Source organism: Aptenodytes forsteri, unplaced genomic scaffold (assembly GCF_000699145.1).
Source record: "Aptenodytes forsteri isolate BGI_AS27 unplaced genomic scaffold, ASM69914v1 Scaffold55, whole genome shotgun sequence".
Lineage (NCBI taxonomy): Eukaryota > Metazoa > Chordata > Aves > Sphenisciformes > Spheniscidae > Aptenodytes > Aptenodytes forsteri.
Window position 1 is genome coordinate 6,777,613 of NW_008796063.1, and position 21,179 is coordinate 6,798,791.

General features: G+C 41.7%; 1 protein-coding gene across 1 annotated transcript in view; it reads right to left on the minus strand.

The window, feature by feature from the left end:
- Positions 1-21,179, minus strand: part of MAD1L1 (MAD1 mitotic arrest deficient like 1) — a 393,552-nt gene that overhangs the window by 187,826 nt on the left and 184,547 nt on the right. Inside the window, exon 13 of the mRNA XM_009286395.1 lies at positions 9,142-9,198. Coding sequence (XP_009284670.1) covers positions 9,142-9,198 — 57 coding nt within the window. The remainder of the gene's footprint in view (positions 1-9,141; positions 9,199-21,179) is intronic.

Below are 21,179 nucleotides of genomic sequence, written 5' to 3' on the forward strand. Positions count from 1 at the left end.
GTGGGAAATCTCTCTCCTTGTGCCAAAAAGCAAAGGTTACAGGGGCCTTGCCAGACTGCTCTGCCCATTTTAGCCTCTCGGGATTATTCCTGTGGTCCCCTTCAGTTGCCAGCAAGCAATCACAGAACGAAAAGCAAAAAGCAATTCCCTCTCAAATACCGCATGTTCAGTTCTGGTGCCAAAGCAGAAACCTGGCATTTTAACCTTTGGTGAACATGTTCCTGCTGCCACCAACAATAACCTCCGAGGTCCAGCTCGGAGGGGAGGGAAGGTGTAATAGATGTGTGGTGGATGACATTAGCACTGAATATACAGCATCAACAGGACAGGGCCTGGCAGGAGCTCGATTTTATACAGCCAGTCTTTAGAGGTTAATGAAATATTCATAAATAAGTTAAAATTCTCCTGACAAGCTAGATCCTGTAATACAACAAAGAGTTGTCAGCCTCAATTAAGCGATTCCAAAGAGGCAGGGCACTGCCATTCATTATTTACCAAGAGGTCATAGGAAAAATTCAGCTCTATGATCTTCTTGTCTCTGTGGATAAATTAGGTTTTACAGCTCCTGCTGGAGGACTCTGCATCCCTGACATAGCGGCTCAGAGAGACCCCAGCCTGCCACCACTACTACCTACCCCCAGCATCTAACAGCCAAAGGCAAAAAACACTGGGAACAAGCTCTTCTAAGGGCACTGAGACACAAAAAGATTGAAAGAAACAAATAACGCAGCAAACTGATTAGGCTGTCAGTGCAAGGGCTGAGACAGTCTTGAAACTTCATGGGTTTTAAGCCTTTCTCTCCCTTTTCATACACACAAAGCCAGCCCTGGGCAAGAAGAAAAGTATCCAGCAACCTTTGATCTGCAGGCACATCCACTGAACATGCCCTCAATGCCCCCCCTAGATCCCATAGCTAGAGATCTTCTCATCCTCCCTCATGCTCAGGATAAACTGTGCCTACAGAATTGCATTTCTCGGATCAGATCTCTCAGGATGGTCCTCTTCTGACACAGGCACAACTTCCCAAGACTGTGAAAGCAGGAGGAAACTGCTCTTCATCCTTGTCACAAGCAAGTTGGAGATTAATGGTTACTTTGTCCCATCCTAACATGAATGTTCAACAAACCAAGTCTTCCTTTCCCTCTATGGACATGCACTGGGAGCACGTTTCTTCTACAGCTTCTCCAAGCTGCCTTTTAGGCAAGGCAAAAAAAAGGAGCAGAAATTACTGAACCTTAGAGGTATCGAGGACCTCTCACCCAATTTTCCCCTACCTCCCACAAAGTGCTGAACATAGAGAGCTCCCTGTACCCTCCAGGAAATTTTAGTTCAACTAAATTGAACCACGGGAGTCTGAGGTAGCCCATAAGCTTCTTGCAGACTCTGTGAGGGTGGAGCTAGCCTCAAAAAGCACAATACTTGCATGCATATTAATTATGCCTTTTGTACCTCAAGGCTGTGGCTACTATAATAAGGTCTCTGATAATATCCCTGTCCCACTCATTTTATTTTACCAAGTAACTCAGAATAACTCAGATTTTATAGTAACAACAGCAATACTGAAAACAGGACCACTCTAATCACAGCACCGCAGTGTCCTCTGCACAGGAAAACGATCTACCTTTCTCCTCTGCTCAATAACTGAAGGGGAAAAAGCCCTACCTCTTTCTTTCCCCCAGTTATAATCCTGCAATGCAAAGGTGAGAGAGCACATTATCAACTCTCAGCCTATTTCCAAGTTGAAAAGTGCAGCGCTTGCTAACATCCTTTTTACCAGAAAGCAACCCGTAGTGTTTGTCAGTACTGGCCAGGTTTTACAGGTACACCGGTAGCATGGAGACTTCTCCAAATGATGGGCTGAGAATTAGATCATGGTCCATACATCCCATCTGAGCTGGAATTGCTACTAAGTTTTGGGTCAGACTGTTTTCCCCGCAATCTGGCAGTACCTGTCCCACAAGGAGCCCAAAGGGAGGAGCAGCAGCAAGGCAGCTCTCCACTTTCAGCAGCTACATTTCTTCCTTGTGCAAGTCCTAACCCCATGTCAGCTATTATTGCCTTCAGTGAGAAAATTAAAATAGTCCTGTTGAAACCAAACAGTGCTGCAGAGTTCCATAAAACTTTCACGTTAATGGATCCAACAGCAGGTTCATTTGTGTAATGGGACTTTAAAACAGACTGTTTATTTCTTTTTAATTTGAAGGGAATGTACTATTTGATCCCATGTGCCTGGCTAGATTTTTAAAACAGAGATAAACCACAAGAATTGACTCACTAAGTCTCTTCTTCTAACCTAATTAAAATAGCATTGAGATATTAACATGCAGAAGTGTAATGTACTGATCACCTCTCCAGTCTACAGGCAGTTTGTCAGCACTCCTCTACCAAGATCCCAAAGCTTCCACCACACTCTCTACTTTGCCCGCAGTCACATGCAATAGATGCTTCTGATGTTGCCACAGTTTTGTGTGTTGAACATGAATTTTCCAAGAGGGAATGTGCAGCAGATGCAACACAACCAACCGAGGTCGTTCATCATTCCTTATGCTAAGAGGGGGGGGAATCCTGTGTCTGTTTCCTTGGAGCTCACTATATTCCTACACCGTGGGGAACACAAAGGACTAATTTTAATGTACTTGTTTACAACAAGCACTGAGAGAGAGCTCTCAGCTAGGAAAAGGAGAAGAGAAAAGTAACTCTGAGTACTCCCATCCCTCTGTTCCAGGGTTAACTCTACCTGGAAAACCAAAGCTCTACATTAAAAACACAGGGAGAAAAGTTGAAACTGGGCATCAATGATTCCTGCACACTCACCCCCCTCGTTCCAACAAATCACATTTCTAAATTAACAGGATCACACGATAAAGTGAAGAATAATACAAACACTGTGAAGTATATACAGAACAAACAAGCAACAAAAGGCTCTGCTAAAATAAAACTACCTGATAGAGAAAAAGATGTCTCAGACACTGATCATGAAAACAATTTAAACGTATTTAAAACAAACAAAATTCACTGAAGATCTTGGGTCAAAAATATAAATGCACAAACACAACTACTGATAGCACAAAGCAGGGAGGCTTTATCATAGAGGACCATAAATAGATCAGGCAAAAGAAACTAGCTGAAAACTGAAGGAACAGCATCAGAATTGAAATGTGCAAGTCCCACAACAGCTAGAACCTCTCCTACAAACTGCATCTTCATCAGTCAGAAACTAGAGAGGAGGACAAAATGCTGGGTGGATTAACTGATCACAGGATGAATATCGGTGCCATGTGGCAGTGGAAATGGGTAACGTGATTCTGAAATGGAAGAGCTGAGCTATATCCAGGACAGAGAGGTACCTGCCTGTACTAGATGCTTCTGTAGAAGATACTTCTGTACAAGCTACTGCTGGAACATCACCTGGAATTATGTGACCACTCTCGTTACTCATCTTCAAAGGAGACACAGAAAAACAGGAAGAGATTTACAGAAAGCTGCAGGATTCACAAGGAGACTGAAGAGCCTGTTTTAGGAGAAGACTGCAAGAGCTTGATTTGTTTAACCTAGACAGATGAAAAGCTGGGAGAGAACAATTATTCTCTATAAATATGTCACAGCATAAATATGAGGGAGGAAGAACAGTCACTGTAGTTTAAGGAGAAAATTAGCACAAGAAAAAAACGGATACTAACTGCACATATATTTTCAGTTGGAATTGGGAAGATTTCAGCTATCAAAGCAGTCTTTCAATGATAGTAATGGGACAAACAACCTAAGCAGTTTCAAGACAAGCTTGATAAATTTATGAACTAAGGAATATGCTGCAATTGCCTCAGTTACCAAAGGAGTAGACTTTATGATCTAAAATTCCTCTTCTAGTCTTCTGTTACTGTATCATTTCATTCCGGATCAGCTTTTTTTGCTGTCTCTTTATAACCAGATTCATGTTTTTCAATCTGATTTGAGAACTGGATATTTCCCTAAAATTGCCTTACTAAAACTTCTGCTGTGTTCATGCTGCTGCTCAGCTGAGTGCCGCACTGCTCATCTGTCCTGGGTTTGCTAGCCTCACATAAGGTGTTAGGATAAAATCTATAAAATGGTAAGGAGATTTGCTGTCATCTTGCTAAATCAATGCAGAAATGATGAAATACATTTTTGATAGATCGAGACTTCCTGCACCAGTTGGTCACCTCCTTTCCCCTCCCAACCTGTTGGTTCTATGTATGTTCTGGCAAAGTCTCACTTTTATTTATAACTACTGTGGTTCAGTACTCTGATGCCACATTTAATTGCCATCCCATTGCAGATAATACAGAGAATTTACCTTTCCGCTACTGAACACCACTTTTGTTCTTGTGCCTTGTCCGTTGTATTTCTTGCTTTATGTTTAATAACTCTTAAACAAGAATTAAATTAGCTATATTGGCAAGTTATCCAGGGCAGGTCCTTCTATACTAAAGTTCACTGCTTTTGTATTATCATTGTTATCACCTGTAAAATGTAACAATTTTTATCCTTGCCAGTTATTTCTCCTAAGTATCAAAAGTTACAGTTCTTAAAAGCCTGGAGGTCTGATGTAACCACTAGAAAGTAAAGTCTTTCAGTAATAATGCAAATGTTTTGTGAACTGTGTGCGTCTCTTGTTGTTTACGTATTGATGCCTATTGCGATTTTCCCGAACTCTGTGATTTTTCCATGTTGCCTTCCAGTTAACAGCTAGTTCCCAACTACAACACACACAGCGTTCTCCAAGTTGATTTCTTGCACGTATCCTCCTTTCTGTCTTCATTACTTCTGATAACCACCAGTGCAGCTTAGTCACTGACATTTAAGTTAATCCTAAACATTACGGTTTCATCAGACTGAACACATGATTTGGCTCCTTAACTATTCCTGACCTGCTGCCCTTAAATTAAAGGTCTCCTGTTCTTTGCAGAGGGTTAACAAAACACTTTACTCAAGGCAAGGGGTATTCATTATTTTCACTTTAAGGTGTCTTTACTTCTTCTGTAAGGACACTCAATTTATGCCATTCATTTTGTGACGGCTACATTCTTGGACTTCAAATCTTCTTACCTCCCACCCTGCTAAGCAGTTCTTCCGATTCTTATAGCCATCCTTTTTAATCTGCTGGAGAGTGAAATATAATTTGTTCCAATAAGCAGTCTATAGATTTCAGAGCCCACATGGACCAAGCTGTCTTTGGAAGATGAAAGCCAAAAGATACCCAGAGCACCTAAGGGCAATGAAAATACAGGTGATACTTTTTTAATACCAAGCTGACTTCCCTCAGGGATTAATGACGGAGAAAAAAAAAATCTTTACATGAATGCCCTCTGCCACAGAACCAGACTGAAAGAAAGCGTAAGATCAGGGATCACAGCCGTTGCTTGGATGGCAAGCTTGAGCCAAACAATTTCCTCCTGTCTATAAAGGGAGATGAAAAAGGCAAATGAAAATTAGAAAAACTAACATATCTTCTGCTTCCCTCCCTCAGGGAGAGAAAGAAAAATAATACAACGAACAAGAAAGCATTTTCCACAAATAGTATTTTGGTACGAGTAAAGCTAGCTCTCAGCTCTGTGCCAGTAGAGCACTAAACTAACGTACCATAAGAAGATCCTGGGACCACAAAACAGGGAGCCATATGTGTGAACTCTACGAGCAATCTCCTAGCACATCCTGGAGATAAAGATATTGGAGCACTAGCCTCGATAAAGAAAACTTCCAGTAATGATAAAATTGTCAGAAAAGCGCACATACATACAGAAAAACTGCAGTAGAGAAGTGTGCTTAGGCACCAAAACAAAAATCCACAACAAAAAACATTCTTTCAGCAAATAAAAGAAACACAAAACCCACAGATCTGAGGGACAACTAGGTCACCTGAGCCCTATCAGACTGGTGTGACTGTTATGTACCACCTCTCAGAAGACTGGGCAGGCACTGTTCCCTTACAACAGGAACACACTCAAACTGTGAATAAAGAAAAATAAATAACTGAAGGGTTAGAGGGAGAGAAAAATCAAAGTTTCATTGTTATAATTACACAGCACAATGATAAGGGTAATTTTTCTTAAATCAGAAAATAAATTATAGGTTCAAGTTCCCTGAAGGATATAAAATATTAGAGAATTTTTTATGGTTGTAATCACAAACTCATTTCTCCAGCCACTACTGGCCATGTCTAATTAGGGCAAAGTATGTTAATGATACGGCGGCACAGCCCAGAGATGTCTTCAGTTGCAGTATTAATTGCATTTAGGGAAAGAAGCATGAATTGTGCTTATACAAGCTAATTAGTATGGGTTTGCTAATTAATACTGGAAAGCCAAACTGCCTTTGTCTTGTCAACTGCAATTAGCTGAAGATGTTTAAATTTCTTTTCTTTTTTTTTTTTTTTTTGTTCTTTCAGTAGTAAACTCACTTTTAGCTGACAAGCAATGAAATCATGCGCTGGAGTACTCAATGGCAGTTAGAGCAGCAAGTCCATCCCGCCTTCCTCTAGCAAGACCTTGTGCTCTGACCTAGCACAGCGTCCCCTATAGCACACACCACCCTTCATCTCCTATTGTCCCCATGGACGCAATTCCCTGAACTAGGGCCCTCTCCTCCCAGGGACACAGATACTGTCTTATTGAGGCCACAATCCTATCAGATTTATCCCACAAGTATTTTACTTTTAAATATTGCTATGTAAAGAGTGAATTATTTACCAGGGCATCTAAGATGCTCCCCATTGCATACAAGAAACCCCATCAAACTCATCAGTGATACCCAATCAGCTAGTTCACTAGCCCCAGAGCACATCGCTTCATTTCCAGTGCTCTGGGGAGGGTGGCAAAGCCATTAGCACTCTTCAGGGTGGCAGTAGAGATGTCACCTCCACAGAGGTTGATCCCAGAAGCAGCCCAAAGACCCATCAGACTGTATGATAGCACTTGACAGGTGTTTATTCCATTTCACTTAGGGCCCTAAGCCTGTTTGCAGAATGGCTGATGAAAAGCGATATCCACATCTGTCAGCACCCAGAGCAGGAGGAGCCCTTCTCCATCCCCCCGGCTGCAGAGGCTTAACATCAAACTAACGAGCAGTGGATCACGGGTGAAAAAAGCAGGAGAGGGATGAAAAGGAAGGCAAGATGCCAGGAATCCAAATCAGCAAACAATTGCTGAAGTGTCAGCTTTAAAGGAGTCTGAAAATAAGGCCATCCAAGTGAGATGCTGATCTGGGGGGCGGGGGGGAACGACACGACACATGAAGAAGATTTTGTTGGATGGCATGGCAGGGCGGAGAGTGGGGCTGATGGTACAAGTGCTGGAGCCCTTGGGCAGGCAGCTAATGGAAGAGCCCCATCCAAAGGGGACAGACCTCTGCCACCCATAACATTGTAGAAGGCAAGAAGTGACACATCTTTCCCTGCCAGGGAGATTTCACCTGGGGATGGAGAAGAACCATACCAGTGAAAAGAAGGAACTATACTGGCAGGATGGAGAAGAACCATCTAATACCAGTGAAAAGAAGGAACTATACTGGCACGTTTCTCCCCAAAAGGGGAAAAAGAGGGAAAACAGTCTCTCTTCCTCTGTTTGAAGCAATTTTCTTATATTTACTGAACAAAATTCAAAATGCTGAATAAAGCCCACACCTCACAATCTGCAATCCATTGTCTAAAGCACTACAGAATACAGCCTATTCATGTGAGATTGATGTAAGCTTTACTGGAAGATCACAAGACCCGCAGTTTTCCACTGAGTAACCCTTGGGAATAGGCACTGAACACTGACTGCTGCTTTATCCTCTGCTGATGGATGATGCACAACACCAATTAATGCTTTAACGCTGGAAGTTCCAGTTTCTCCAGCTCTCTGCTAGCCTGTTTAATACGACAAACTTTTGAAGTCAAACAAATAACTCAAAACCCAGGCTTAACGAGCCAAAAAGAAAAACTTTGAAATGTTTAAAAAAACTACACATCAAAACATTTAAAACATAACAGCAAATTTATCCTCTGATACGTCCAGTGAGCACAATGCAAAATTGATTGTATAGAATTTAAAACTACAACAAGGCAGCATGTAATGAGATCAGATGGTAAATAGGGTTAATTCAGTTTTCTTTGGAAATATCAGTTCTGACCTGCATCACCACAGAAAGCAGCTGAGCACACAAAAATGTTTGTCCACAATGTAAGACCACCCCAGAATCAATTAACACTCTCATTACAGAAAATCTGATGTTGAAACAGCAAAGAGAACAAATTAAAAAAAGAAACTAGCAGATGTATGGCAACCTATTAATAGTACAGCAGGGGCACGCCAGTTGTGCCCTTTGGTGCCCTAGTAGAGTTAAGCAGAAGTCTAAAAAGACTAGTGTTAGCACTGTAGTTTATGATTTGGGTTTTAGAGCAGAGTTCCGTTTAGCACCTACTTACTACCCAGCATGCCCATCTTTTCATTAGTAATAAACTTAATCCAGTGTAAAACGCATCTACAGAATGAACGTCTACATCTTGGATACTGCTCAGGTTTTTCTTGTGACTAGAAAATGTTGCAGGAGTCCCACAACTCGCCCGTTAGCAAAAACACTCGTTCACGAAACAGCTTAATGCTGACACCTCATTGATTCTGGAGTATGAAGAATCGTATACAATAGTCATGAAACTACACATAAACCTCCCTACTGCCTGGTTTTGTGGCCTCTATTATTTTTGGTCCTTGAGGCAACTGCCAATAAAATAGACAAACCCAGCAGAAAATTAACAGATATTATAAAAAACTAGTTTGTGGTAATTCTGTCGCATCTCATCTGCTTGTCCTTTGCACACTTGAGACTGAATCAAAGGCCCCCAAAGAAAGGAGTTAATTCAGTATGAAATTAAATGCTTGCTTCTGATCTAGAACTGCTAACAAAGAGAAAGCAAATTGCCAAAAAAAAGGAAGACAGACCACTAGATCTCATCCAACACTTGTTCCAGGTGAGTACGGAGACAGAGTGCCAAGACTAGCAGTAGCAATACAAACTTTTACAATGCTTATTTGCTATTCATTTCTGAGTATTTGGAACTGATCCACTGTTTAAATGAACTAAGCTTTGCATACGTTACTGCTCTGTAAAACAATTAAAAAAACCCAAAAGATGAACACTTACCATCTCTGCTCTTTGCTTATGATTTCCCACTTCCTCCAGAACTTGAGACAGCTGAGCCTTCAAGACGCACACACACAAAAAAAAGAAAGAGAGAGAATTAAGTGTACGACATATTTTTGGAAGTTTAGTAAGACTGCACTCCTCCCCCCCAACTAAAAAAGCCACCAAGGGCAACATGATTTTCACAGCACTGAAAAGGAATTACAAGCATTGGGTCTTGTTATGTCCTATCAGCATCCCATTCCATGAGACAATCCTGTCCCAAAGAGCCTGCAGCCTACATACACAAGAAAGAAGATGGTTTTTTGCAGAGAGGAAACCCACTGGACTAGCTATCCCAAATTTCCCATAGTCCAGCCAGAGAACTGTGCCTCCTCTCCATTTCTTTGGAAGTTGCATAGAGTGGTCTAAAACCCACCCAATTCTGCCAAGCTTAACTTTAGAGAAAGAAGAGGCTTGCTCCACAGCTCCTGAAAAGTGTGTTTGTGTGCGAAGAAAACTTGACGGAAAATGTTCTGTTGAAGTTCTGGGGTATAGGGTTGGTTTTGGAAGCCTTCAAAATTGTTGCGGTAGAATACAGAGCAAATCCTCTCTGGAACATAACCCTACTGAATTTCTGTGAGAAAAAGTCCCAATGCAAGGTTTTTGTTTTTTAAGAGGACATTAGAAATTTAAAGAATCTCAAAGCAGAGTGGAAATATCTTGTTATCCCTGTATAATTTGGGGAGAAATGGGAACCTGACTCAGAGGAGGAGCTTTCACAGAGTTTTGTTTATGAAAAAGGATTTTAAACAAAATGGGTGTTTCGGAAGTAAGAGAAGCCACATATATTACTTGAGTGCTATTACTTCCCACATCTTTTATTTCACAACACTCTGCTAGCCTGCAATCAGTCTTTCTCTGGTTAGCAGAAAGCCAAAAAATAGCTTCTCTGTTTAAATTAGTCACAACTGATGACAATGTAAACAAACAAGACAAGAACTAAAAAAAAAAAACCAAACAACTTTCCTACAAACCAATTCACATAATTTCAAGCAGATATTCATTAAAACCCTCCAGAGTCCCTCTAACAATCTCTCGCCACACATGAAATGGGTCTTTTGAGTACTACATCCAAACCAGAGACAAACAGCAAGCAGTTTATTACAATGAAAAGGAAAACATTAAGCTTTGAAGGCTAACTGCACTGAAATGCAAGCAAACGAAAAAATTACAGTCTTAGGGTTCAGCACAGCAGAAGTTCAATTTTGCAAACAACCAACCAAACAGTTCAAGACTTCCCTGGCCCCAGAGCTCAGCGGAAACTGAAAAATTTACAGATTCTTGCTGTGTGGGACCTGGGATGATGTGACATTATTTAAGGAACAGATACTCAAATGAGATGAAAAGGGTTTTAATACAAGCCTGGGACCTGGCACAGGGAAATGAAACACGTTCATTAAACACTGTGGGAGATGCCAGTCCCAACCAAACAAGGAGTGCATGTACAAGCAAGTGAGAAGAAAAAATGAAATTATCACCAAGTTTGATGCTGAAACATCAGGAAACTATGAATTTGCAGCCATCTGGGAAAGACTTTTTTCCCCACTACTATTGAATCAGGTAGAATTACACCAGCAGGCTGGAGCCAGAAAAGAGTCACATGGAGAGGAATTAGAAAACATCCCCTCAGAGATGTTATTTATGAGATGCTAGCATAGCCTTTGCAAAACACCCCAGGAATGACTGAATATTTTTTATCAAAAAAACCACCCAACTTTTCTGTATACTTATTAGCCTTATCTATATGAAGATGACCTTTAGATGGGAACTACTGGCCTATTCTAAACTAGATGTAGAGCCATTAAGAACTACATATTCGCTTACAGTAGCTCCTGAATTTGAGGGTCATTTCTCTGTTCAACCTCCTGTTAGTACGGACTTCTATAGAATCATGGAGTAATTCAGAATGGAAGAAGCCAGTGCAATTCCCTGCTCAGAGCAGGGTCAGCTACATTAGGATGCTCAGGGCTCTTGGTCAGCTGGGTTCTGAGAATCTCCAGGGAGGTGAACTCCAAAACCTCTCTGAGCAACCTGTGCCAAGCTTTGGTCACCTTCCTTCACAGTGGAAATATTTTTCTTTATAATACCAAGACAACAGCACCCTAGGAACCTGTTTAACTGGATGGGTATAAGAACATTTTAAAGTACAAGACCTTGATAAAATTCAGTAAAAATTATAGGAAAGACCTTGGCACATTTTACTTCAGGAAGAGGCTGCAAAAACTTTTAGACAGGAGAGAAATAATACAAAGGGATGGGAGAAATCAGAAATGCAAGCAGGAAATAGTCCCTAATTTATCTTATATACAATATGGCTTGAGGAAAATAACCAAATACAAACCTCTCAAGCTGCTATGCCAGCAGAGACCTAGAGGCAAACCTGGAGAACAAGTCCAAAACAGCTGCATGATAACAGCAGATCAATATGATTTGGAGAAGCAATCAGATAAGAATTAAATCACAAAGTAGGTTTTCTTCATTGCACTTATTTCTAGGCAGCTCATCTCAAAGAGAAAGAGTAGCTAACTAGTGGGAATTCAGAGAACAACAACTGAATTTACTAGATTGCTGGAAGAAATTATTTATACAGATTAAAAGATTTTTAACTGTATGGTTTGACTACAATTCTCACAGAAGAGCAAAAGGGACATAGTTAATGCATTGAGAGCTGTTACAATGATACAGCTGGAAACAAGGAGGCTTCTGCAGCACAGCTGATGCTGTCTGATGCGCTCGCAGACCGGAGCAGGAACCCTCCCGACCGCCGGCTCCCTTCCCGTGCCCATGTATGCAGGCAGGCACAGAAGAACAAGACAAAGCCCAAACTTTCGGTGGGGTCCCCTGTGCCTGCTCTCGCCTGGCTGCGAAACAGATGATCTGAATGCTTTATCACATCCAGTTTGTAAACATTAGCCCAACCCCAGACTTTTTATTAGCTTAAATCAAATATTGAACCTAGCTCAGCTGTTAGAGGACAGCTGCTTGCAAAGTGATTCACTGCCATATTCCTCCTAGGCCACAAGAAAACACAACCTAATCACCAGCAGCATGACAGATGCACACATTTTTAATTATGAAGAAGAAATTAGTCTCTGAACTTATCCCCACATCTCACTTAATCAGAGTGCTTTGGAGGAGCTGCCAGCCACCACAGCCATGGAAGGAAGGAGCTGCAGAGGGCCCTGGAACGGTGCCTGACAGCACGCTGAACCCCCTGCTCCCAGCCCCGCTTCGGGCATTTACTGGGAAAGACCTGAAAGAAATAGTGTTATATTGTTTCTTAGAATTTACCTTCTCAGGAATGAACTGTTGGATTTCTCGGTTCAATCATCTCTGGCCACTTGCAGCCAACAAAAGCATGAGCAATGAACCTGAGCCATTTAGGGTGGCTAGGAAGGAGATGGTGTGCAAGAGTCCTTGACCTCTACACCAGCAGGTATGGGAGGGCTATCTGCAGCAGATACTGGAGCAGTTTGCCAGCCCCATCTCTGAGTTTTGCGCTGGGAAAAACATGTCCTACATATATGTAGCTCAGCTCTGTTTTACAGGCTTTTCGACTGATCACACTCACCTGGTATCTCAGGAATCTCTCAGTAGGAAAGACCTGTGCATTGAATTTTCAGCCTATGCATAAAAGTGAACTTAAAGCTCCAAGGAAATTCTCATTACTTAATACACATGTTAAATTCCCACGGATCACCAAGCTCAAGCATTAAGAAATCTGATAAGCAAACAGATGCCGAGTTTAAGAATCGGATATACAAATACATGTAAAGTCCAATTTGCCCACTGAAGGCAGCACAACCAGGTAAAAGAAAATCAAATAGCATAAGCAGGGGAAAAAAAAAAAAATCCTCTCAAGTATTCAGTCAATTACTTTAAGCCTCCAAAAAAAGGGTTTGTCAATTCAAAACATTCATCTTACATGACAACACAGTCTAATCTACTGTCAATGCTACTGTCATGCTCAAAAGAGAGCGGCAGGAAAGGAAAGATAACCTGTGCTCCGGCCTTGCCGGGATACAGCAGCTCAGGGCTGAAAGAGGAGCAGGAACGGTTTCCAAGGAGAGGAACCGCTTCAGCTCCTAAGGAGACATTTCTGAATTGTTTAGCTTGCTTCCCTGCATCAATAATTCATCTTCTATACCTTCCAAAAGACAGTCTTCACTGACAACGCTGAAGAAGGCTTGTCAGGTAGGGTTTAATGAATGAAACTAAAGCAATCTGGTGGTTACAAGGAAGGTGTTAACACCGATTGCATCAACAGCCCCACACTCTTCTCCAGGGGTGGAACGTGAGCCGACTGCCCTGACCGATAGGCAAGCAGCTCAAATGTGAGACTCACTTGTAGGAGAAAATTAGCTACTCAATCTCTAATGAACAGTCTTTCTCTACACAACAATACCCTCCGCTCTACAAGCAATTAGCAAATCGAAGCGCTCTCTTTGTGGACCTGCATTAATTTACTCCTCGACGTTGCACATTAAATAGCTCATAGGTACGGCACAGCACAGTAGTAGCAACAGCCAAAGCCATAAAATTAAAGCTTGCTTCAAAGAGTTAGGGAAGCAAAATTATGCGTGCTGCATACAGGGAATAAATCAAAACAACTTGCATTTGGAAACATCATTTTAGTCTTATGCTTTCATCAAAAAACATGATTATCTTAACAGTCACATTAATACAATGTAGGTACTTTACAAGGGAGAGAAACAAGCAGCACATTCACTACCTCAAATTAAAGAGTCGTTTTTATTCTTCCTCATCAGGGTGAAATACCTGGGAATACACATAGCTGCCTGTTCCAGGGTTGTGCTCTCACAGCTATAAATCCCAACTGCGGGTCCCCAGAAGGAAAGGCCACTTGTTGGGAGGGCAGCACCACCGCACGGGAGGGGAAGGGGAGGAGGTTCAGCCTGGCAGAGCTGTAACACAGCTGCAAAACATGGCATTTTTACAGCACACCAAAGCCCAAGATACCCTTAGCAGTATTTTGTATGCAACAGTTGTATGCAAATTCAAGTCAAGTGTGATGATTGGCAAATTTAGGTATAATGTTAATTAATAGCTATTGCAAATTAATTAACTTCTAAGATAAATTCTTGCCTCTCCTCTTTGAGAAAGTTAACACACAATTTAAATTTACAAGGCTATATCGGCTTCCAATCACAGAAATATGGAATCTTGTATGTTCTAACATGCCAAATAATTTCAATTTCCTTGTGCTGGCTGCCCCCCATTCGCAGGGTAATTATTTATCTGATCACTTACAAAGAAGATATAAGATGAAGCTTCTTGGCTCAACCTAGATGGCCTTAATGTGCGGCTAAAGTGCGATGTGACCTGTAACAGGGTCCAAGCCAGCATATCTTATCTGATGTCATAAACTGGGGAAGAAGGAAAAAAAAGCACAACATCGCCTCTTTCTATCAGATTCAGGAGACACAAGGAAAATACAGTGCATCAAAGCTGCAGCCGAAATACAGCAGGAAACCCCAAAACATAGCTGCACTCCCAGGACAATTCTGATAAGGAAAGCACCGATTGTAACACTTACAATTCAATCATAAATTTAAAAACATATAGCTCTATGCACCATGCTGATGAGTTACATGGAACAATAGAGGAATATCATGAGAACACTTTGAAGAGAAGGTTGCGGTCACTAATTATCTTGCACACAAAGATATTTTTATAAGATTCTGGCTTGTAGGGAAAACAGGAGGAAAACTTTGATTTCACAAAAGCCACAGACAGCTTATATATGGGGGTGGCAGAGACTGAGACAGAAGTAACTCATCAGCCACTTGCAGTTAGACTTCAGTTTATTTGCATACTGTGATCCTGCATATTAAAATACTGTGAGAACTGAAATGAAATTTTCATTAGTGTTCAATCTGAAATCTCACCCATGGGATTCACCTTTCAACAGTTAATGCATGCATTTGCCTGTTTATACTTTAAAGTTCGATATATTCATTCATACCATGCTACCTTCCGCCTTCAATCCATTAGCACACCATTACTGCAGATTGGTAGCAGTACAGTATTGTTTTAACATCTCTGAAGTGTGCTGCAAAATTACACTGGGTTAAATGGTCATTTCTAAATTAAAATATTCTGATGCTTTGTAGATGAAATTACTGATCTTTCGCAAAATTGCATCAGTTGAGATCACAATCAGGAAGACAGTTTAGTATCAGACATTGCTAAATAATTTCCTTGCTGCTTTACAGATTCAATTTTGCTGTTCTCCAGAAAGTTCTCCTTGTTATAAAATCATATGCATATCCTTTATAAAGTGGGAAATAACAGCTACCAATAAACTCTGTTGTTGTCTCAAAAGCATCAAAACCACCATGTTACCTTACAGGAGCTGGATTGGAGGTGGCGGGGGGCTCGGTCTGATGCAAAGGTGAAGGGGAAAATTCCCCAACAACTTTTGAATGTGTTTCAGAAATTTATATACAGTGACATGACATTGACTCCAACTCGCAGAAAAGCTGCAATAGGCAAAATAGAGACCATTACTTTACTGACATAATTTAGATTACGTGGATAGGCTTACAGCTCAATGAAAAGCATGCGTCTCAGGCCACAGCTTATGTGGTTTTCCATGTAATTTAGTCCTTCTCAATTTTATGCCAAGCAAGGACACAAAAGACAGGAAACTAGAATGCCTGTAAGCAAGATGTCCCACATCTCCAGGGACTCGTGCTCCTGGGCATCACAGCAAACCGCAACACCCAGGGACTGAAGGCTACTGCTCTGTGCAGAGTAGTGAAGGGTGTTTTTCATCAAAAAAGCAAGAGCTGCTACTTCTTTGAGAACCAGTTTTCTACTGGATTTGATGTGCAGCAGGGAAATGCCACCCCCAAGTGAGAGGCAAAGAGCAGCTGGTTACCAAAATGAAGGATGAATAAAGCAAATGCTCTTGGGTGCTAAACAAAAAAATGATACTGCAAATTGAAAAACTGCTGAAGTCACAGTTACAATTACTGAAGATACAGGAAAAACATCTGCAAGATATGGGCTCCTGTCAACACACTATCAAGATTTACTGGACAAAGAGATCATAACCAAACCTTTCTCTTGCTCTTAAGTCTCAAGGACAGACCAATCTCTCTTCTTCTCTTTTAACACAGTCACAGTCACTTAGTAATGTCAAGAATTCTCGACAGTAAGCTTATTATAATGAAATCACCCCAAATTCACTGGTTATGCTATAAGAAAGGGGTGTAAACAAAGCCACTGTGGAACAACCGATACAAGGAAGATAGGATTTCAAGCAGAAATTGCCCACATCCTTATTCCTGGCGAGTCACTTGACCTAGCTTAAAATAAGCTGCATAGTTCTGCAGCAGAGACCTGGCTTTTGTTCCCACTCTGCCTAACAACTGCCGAGAGACCCACGGCAAAGCACTAAACTTTCTGAAACTCCTTTTTTTCCCTCCCTCTCTAAGGTAAAGATAATACTCACTCTGTAAAACCATCCAAAAATCTTTGACCAAAGATAATCTCTAAGCACAAGGTGCCACTATTGACACAAAACGCACCTGATGGGCCACACCACTCGGGCAGTAAAAGGATTAAGCACCATATTAAGTGCAGAACTCGAGCACCTCCACGTTCAGAGGTGGCAGTAACCTAATCTCCCTGATCCTCAAAGCAAAGGTGACCTTCACAACTGCAACAAAATGTAAAACTTGGAGAAAGATTCTGAACTTCTCAAAATCTATTCCATCAACACTGTTTGCATAATCTCCCAGGCAGGTGCTGTCAGGTAAGGAACACAGCACCAAAGCAAATTGGGAGATGGAAAAATGCAGAACGTTATATTCAGGAAAGGATGAGTCCCTGGAGATCGGACAGCCCTATGCCAGACTGAAACACTTACAAAGAAAGCTGGTAGGTGCAGGTAGGTAGGAAAATAAGGGGCCTAGGTATTACCAGATTTTTCATGTGACAAGAAGCATTAGATTCGCAAAAACATCTCAAAACGAGAGCAAGCATTTGTTGTTTTACTCTCTGAGCTGCAGCTGAGGTTGAGGTGAGATTGAGGGGCAACAGCCGAGCAACTCCTCTCTCCTCCTGTTTTTCCTTGATGTTTTCGTTCAACACCTTGCTAAGAAGGAGCACAGAGACCAAAAGATTAGCACGGCTCTGCTGGGAATAATACGCTTTTGCAATAGGTCCCCTTCCCTCCATCCTAATCAAATGGTGTTGCAGCCCCTGGGGACAGAATACATTGCCAAACAAAAAATGTGAGTTTGCAGCTGCTTCCTCAACAGCGCAGGGCAGCCTGACTGATGAAACTCTGCCAAGCCAATTGCTTTGAGCATTATGCAGTGGGCCAGTACAGCATCTCCCAGACACACATGAGTGACTGCCAGATGCTGATGGACTCTCCAAAGGAGTCATTCCCCATCACTGGAACACCCATCAGAGAAGCCTCTGCCACTAATACTCTCGTTGTGGGCTCAGAAATATCCTTACCTCAGGAAAGCAGCTGAGTGTGCAGTCGTAGCAGTCTCCCTTCTCTTTTGCTGCTCCCCTAGCAAAAATTTTAACCCAACAGCAGAAAGATAACCTGGCATAAAATCTGTCTATCGAGGGTTGACCGCAAATCTCTTGCCAGGAGTAAAACAGATTATTAATATATTAGTGCAACTAAAAAACATTAGGAGAGTATCAGCCCATTCCACAGGGAAACAGCAAAAAGGGAAAGGAATACAAATCATTTGGAGGACACTAAAGAGAATTAATTTTACTGTGCTGTGATCAAATCTCTAAAGCTGAAATGAAGGGATACCAGCACCAGATTCTGAAACGAATGTAGCGCCTCTGGGAATCTGGTTACTCATTGCTATTTAAGTGATCTGAAAACACGTACTATAAGCAATTCTGGGATCCAGTGAGCACAATGTTTTCTTCAGGTTGTATTAACCCTTCTTGAACTGGGAAGCAGTGCTAGAGACTACAAGCAGAAGACACAGTAGCTAACAGGAACAGAATCCCTTGCTATTAGATGTAATAACGAAGTTGGTTGGGGAAGGGGGGAGCAAATGTTTGTGCATTTGTTTAATTTTCTGGCAAAATTTTAACTCCAGCAATTTTTTTTTTTTTTTTTTGCCTCCTTTAGATTATCAGCAGAATGATGATAATCAGATCAGATAATCAGAAACTCCAAAAGCCCTGTCTTGATGAAAGCAAACATTAACACTCACCACACCCAGAGAAAGGAAATCTCAAAAACTAAAAGCGGTGGCAATATGACACCCAGCGTCTCTACCAAATTGTGAACTTTTCTACCACTCCTTCCTATGCATTTTTTCCAGTACCACCTCCCTGGATCTAAGTTCTCCCTCTGTCAGTTGCCTCCAACTAGGTTTGATAGCTACAGGGAAAGAAACAACATTTAGTTGATGAAGTCTGTAAATTAGCCAACAAAAATGTTCACTCTTATCCATTCATCAGAAAAAATGGTGGAATTGCATCTCTACCTAAAAAAGCCCTTCTAATTTCAGCCTGATGAGTCAGCACTGCTGCATCTCATCACTAAGAATGATTCATTGTCACTGCACTTCTCAAAGTCAAGAATAAGAGTATTCACCCCAATTCACTGTCATCTCATAACTACTCTGGATCCAGGCACTGTGTTTGCATACAGTATTCTTATAATGATTTATATGAGTGTGTCACTTTTAATTTAAAGGTATAAAGAGCTATCGTCAGTCCACCAACCATAAAACATTTTCTTTTCAGTGGGCTGACAGTGGAATACCTGGAAAATACTCTCGCTTGCCAAGAAGGAGAGGTCTCTACACCCCTATAGCCTAAGGGTCGCAATGCTTCTGAAGACACAAATGGATGGCCAGTATCTTTGGAGAGAAACACTAATACTTGGTTATGAGTTAAAAAAAGCTTTTCAGGGAAGTTAGAATCTGAATAGAAATTCAGACAAAAGTGGTATGGATGGAAATCCTCTGCCCCAAATGGAAGCAGCGGTGAGGAAGATGGTTTTGTGCATGGATTAGACCCCAGCCAGAAGATCTGTAGCTGAATGAAACAAAGAATATAGGAAGCTAAATAGCACCACAGCTGTGGTTTTCTTTTTATAGAAGTCTCCTAATATCAGAGCTGCTTTAGTTAACCTTTCTAACTATTAAAACAAGGCTACTGAACAACTCATACTGACCTTAGCACCCCAGAGTACTCAATGGTAGCACCTTCCTCTAAGCTGCCCAAGGCTGTTTGGCAACTGATGATGTGTGGTGATAGATCAGAAAAGATGTATTTAATGATATACATGTGCTATGAGCCCCGTCCCTATATCTCACTGCTATCCACGCAAACACACTCCCAACAGGAGCCCTCAAGCGTGTCAGCACACTTCCCAGTTCAACTGTTGTAAGCCAGCCGGCAAACGCCATCGGGGAAGTGAAGATCCATGTTTAAATCAAACTTTTTTTTTTCTGATTTAATTTTAATCTAGTTTGGTTTCTTGTCCTGGTTCTCTGTACTACTGCACAGGTCGTGCTAGCTCAAATAAAGGTCAGGGAGGGGTTTAAGCCAGCACTGCCCTTGGCTTGTGAAATTACAGTCAGCATATTTTTAGCATCTAGCAGAACAGTGGGTAAAGTGCCTAACCCTCGGAGGGTCTCCAACAAATTTGAAACACTCTTGGAAGTTGCTAGGTAACAATGTTCACCTCCCGGACAAGATTGTGCAATGTTTGCTCTGATGATGCAAAGCCTGTATTGCCTTTGCTTTCTGCCCTGGGAACGCGTTTGCTGAGGACCCGTCTCCTCCACTGCCAGAGTATTTCCAGTCTCTAGTCTGGCTCTGTAGTTGGATTTTGCTCAATAAAGCAAACGTTACATTTTAAACATAGCTATTATAATTAGCAGAAGCTCATTGCTCAATTCCCCTTCCAGACAGGGATTCCCAAATGTCACAGTGTGCTTAGCACAGCTGATCTGTGCCGACGGCTGCTCTAAATGCGACTGACCTAGGAGGGTCCAGAGCAAAGAATCGAGTCCTATCACGGGAGGAGAGATGAAAAAACAAATAGGATAATTCTCCTCCTTCATCCTGTAACTTCATTTTCTTGTATTATCTGTACAGCACTGTGAGCAAGGCAAGTTTAGCAGAGAGACTCTCCTCTTCGACGCAGAAGGTATATTCACACTTGAGGCCAAGCAGGAATTTCATACCTGTTCTCTGGGTCAGCCCCCCAGGTGACTCTGCCTCATCCTGGTTGTCCTGCCAGAGTATCATGGCATAAAACCAAATACCAGTAAGGGGGGGACAAAAAAGGGAAAAAAACCCCCAAAACTAAAACCCAAACTAGTACAGCTACTGGCTGCTAAAACCATTTTGCAGAGGCTCTGGCAAATGCAAAGACCCAGTTTAAAACAGTATTTGCTCTCTAAATGCGTTTTGGAAGAGCAAAATCAACCTTAGTCCTTACTAGTCCTTACATTAAAAAAAAAATTTGTGAAGTATCTTTTCCCAACACATACCTACCCACAACAAAGAGCTCCTATCCTTGAAGGAGAACGCTAGCACTTACATGTCCAGGTATTGCATAAATCAGTGGTTTCCAGCCTCCTAGCAGACAAGCTTCACTTCAAAAACCCTGGCAACGCTCCACACCTCAGCATGTCCCATGGAGCCAGCAAAAGTCCAGCCGAGTTTATTAATGTAGGTCTCACGCAACATCTCACCTGTGATGTACCTGAGTTTCACTCACAACTCCTGCCTCACTGTTTGGGATATGCCAGTGTAAACTTCCTGCGCCTCTCCAACGCCCCATGAGGCACTGAAGATGATTAGCACCAACCCTGCTCAACAAAAGGAGAAACCAAAGCACAAAGATCATGTGTCCTTTGCAATGCCACAGAGGCAGTTGCAATTTACAATTATAATATTATACCTCATCGGTTTTCTACTACAAACAGAACAGGATTGCCAGAATTTGCCTTAGGTTGGTT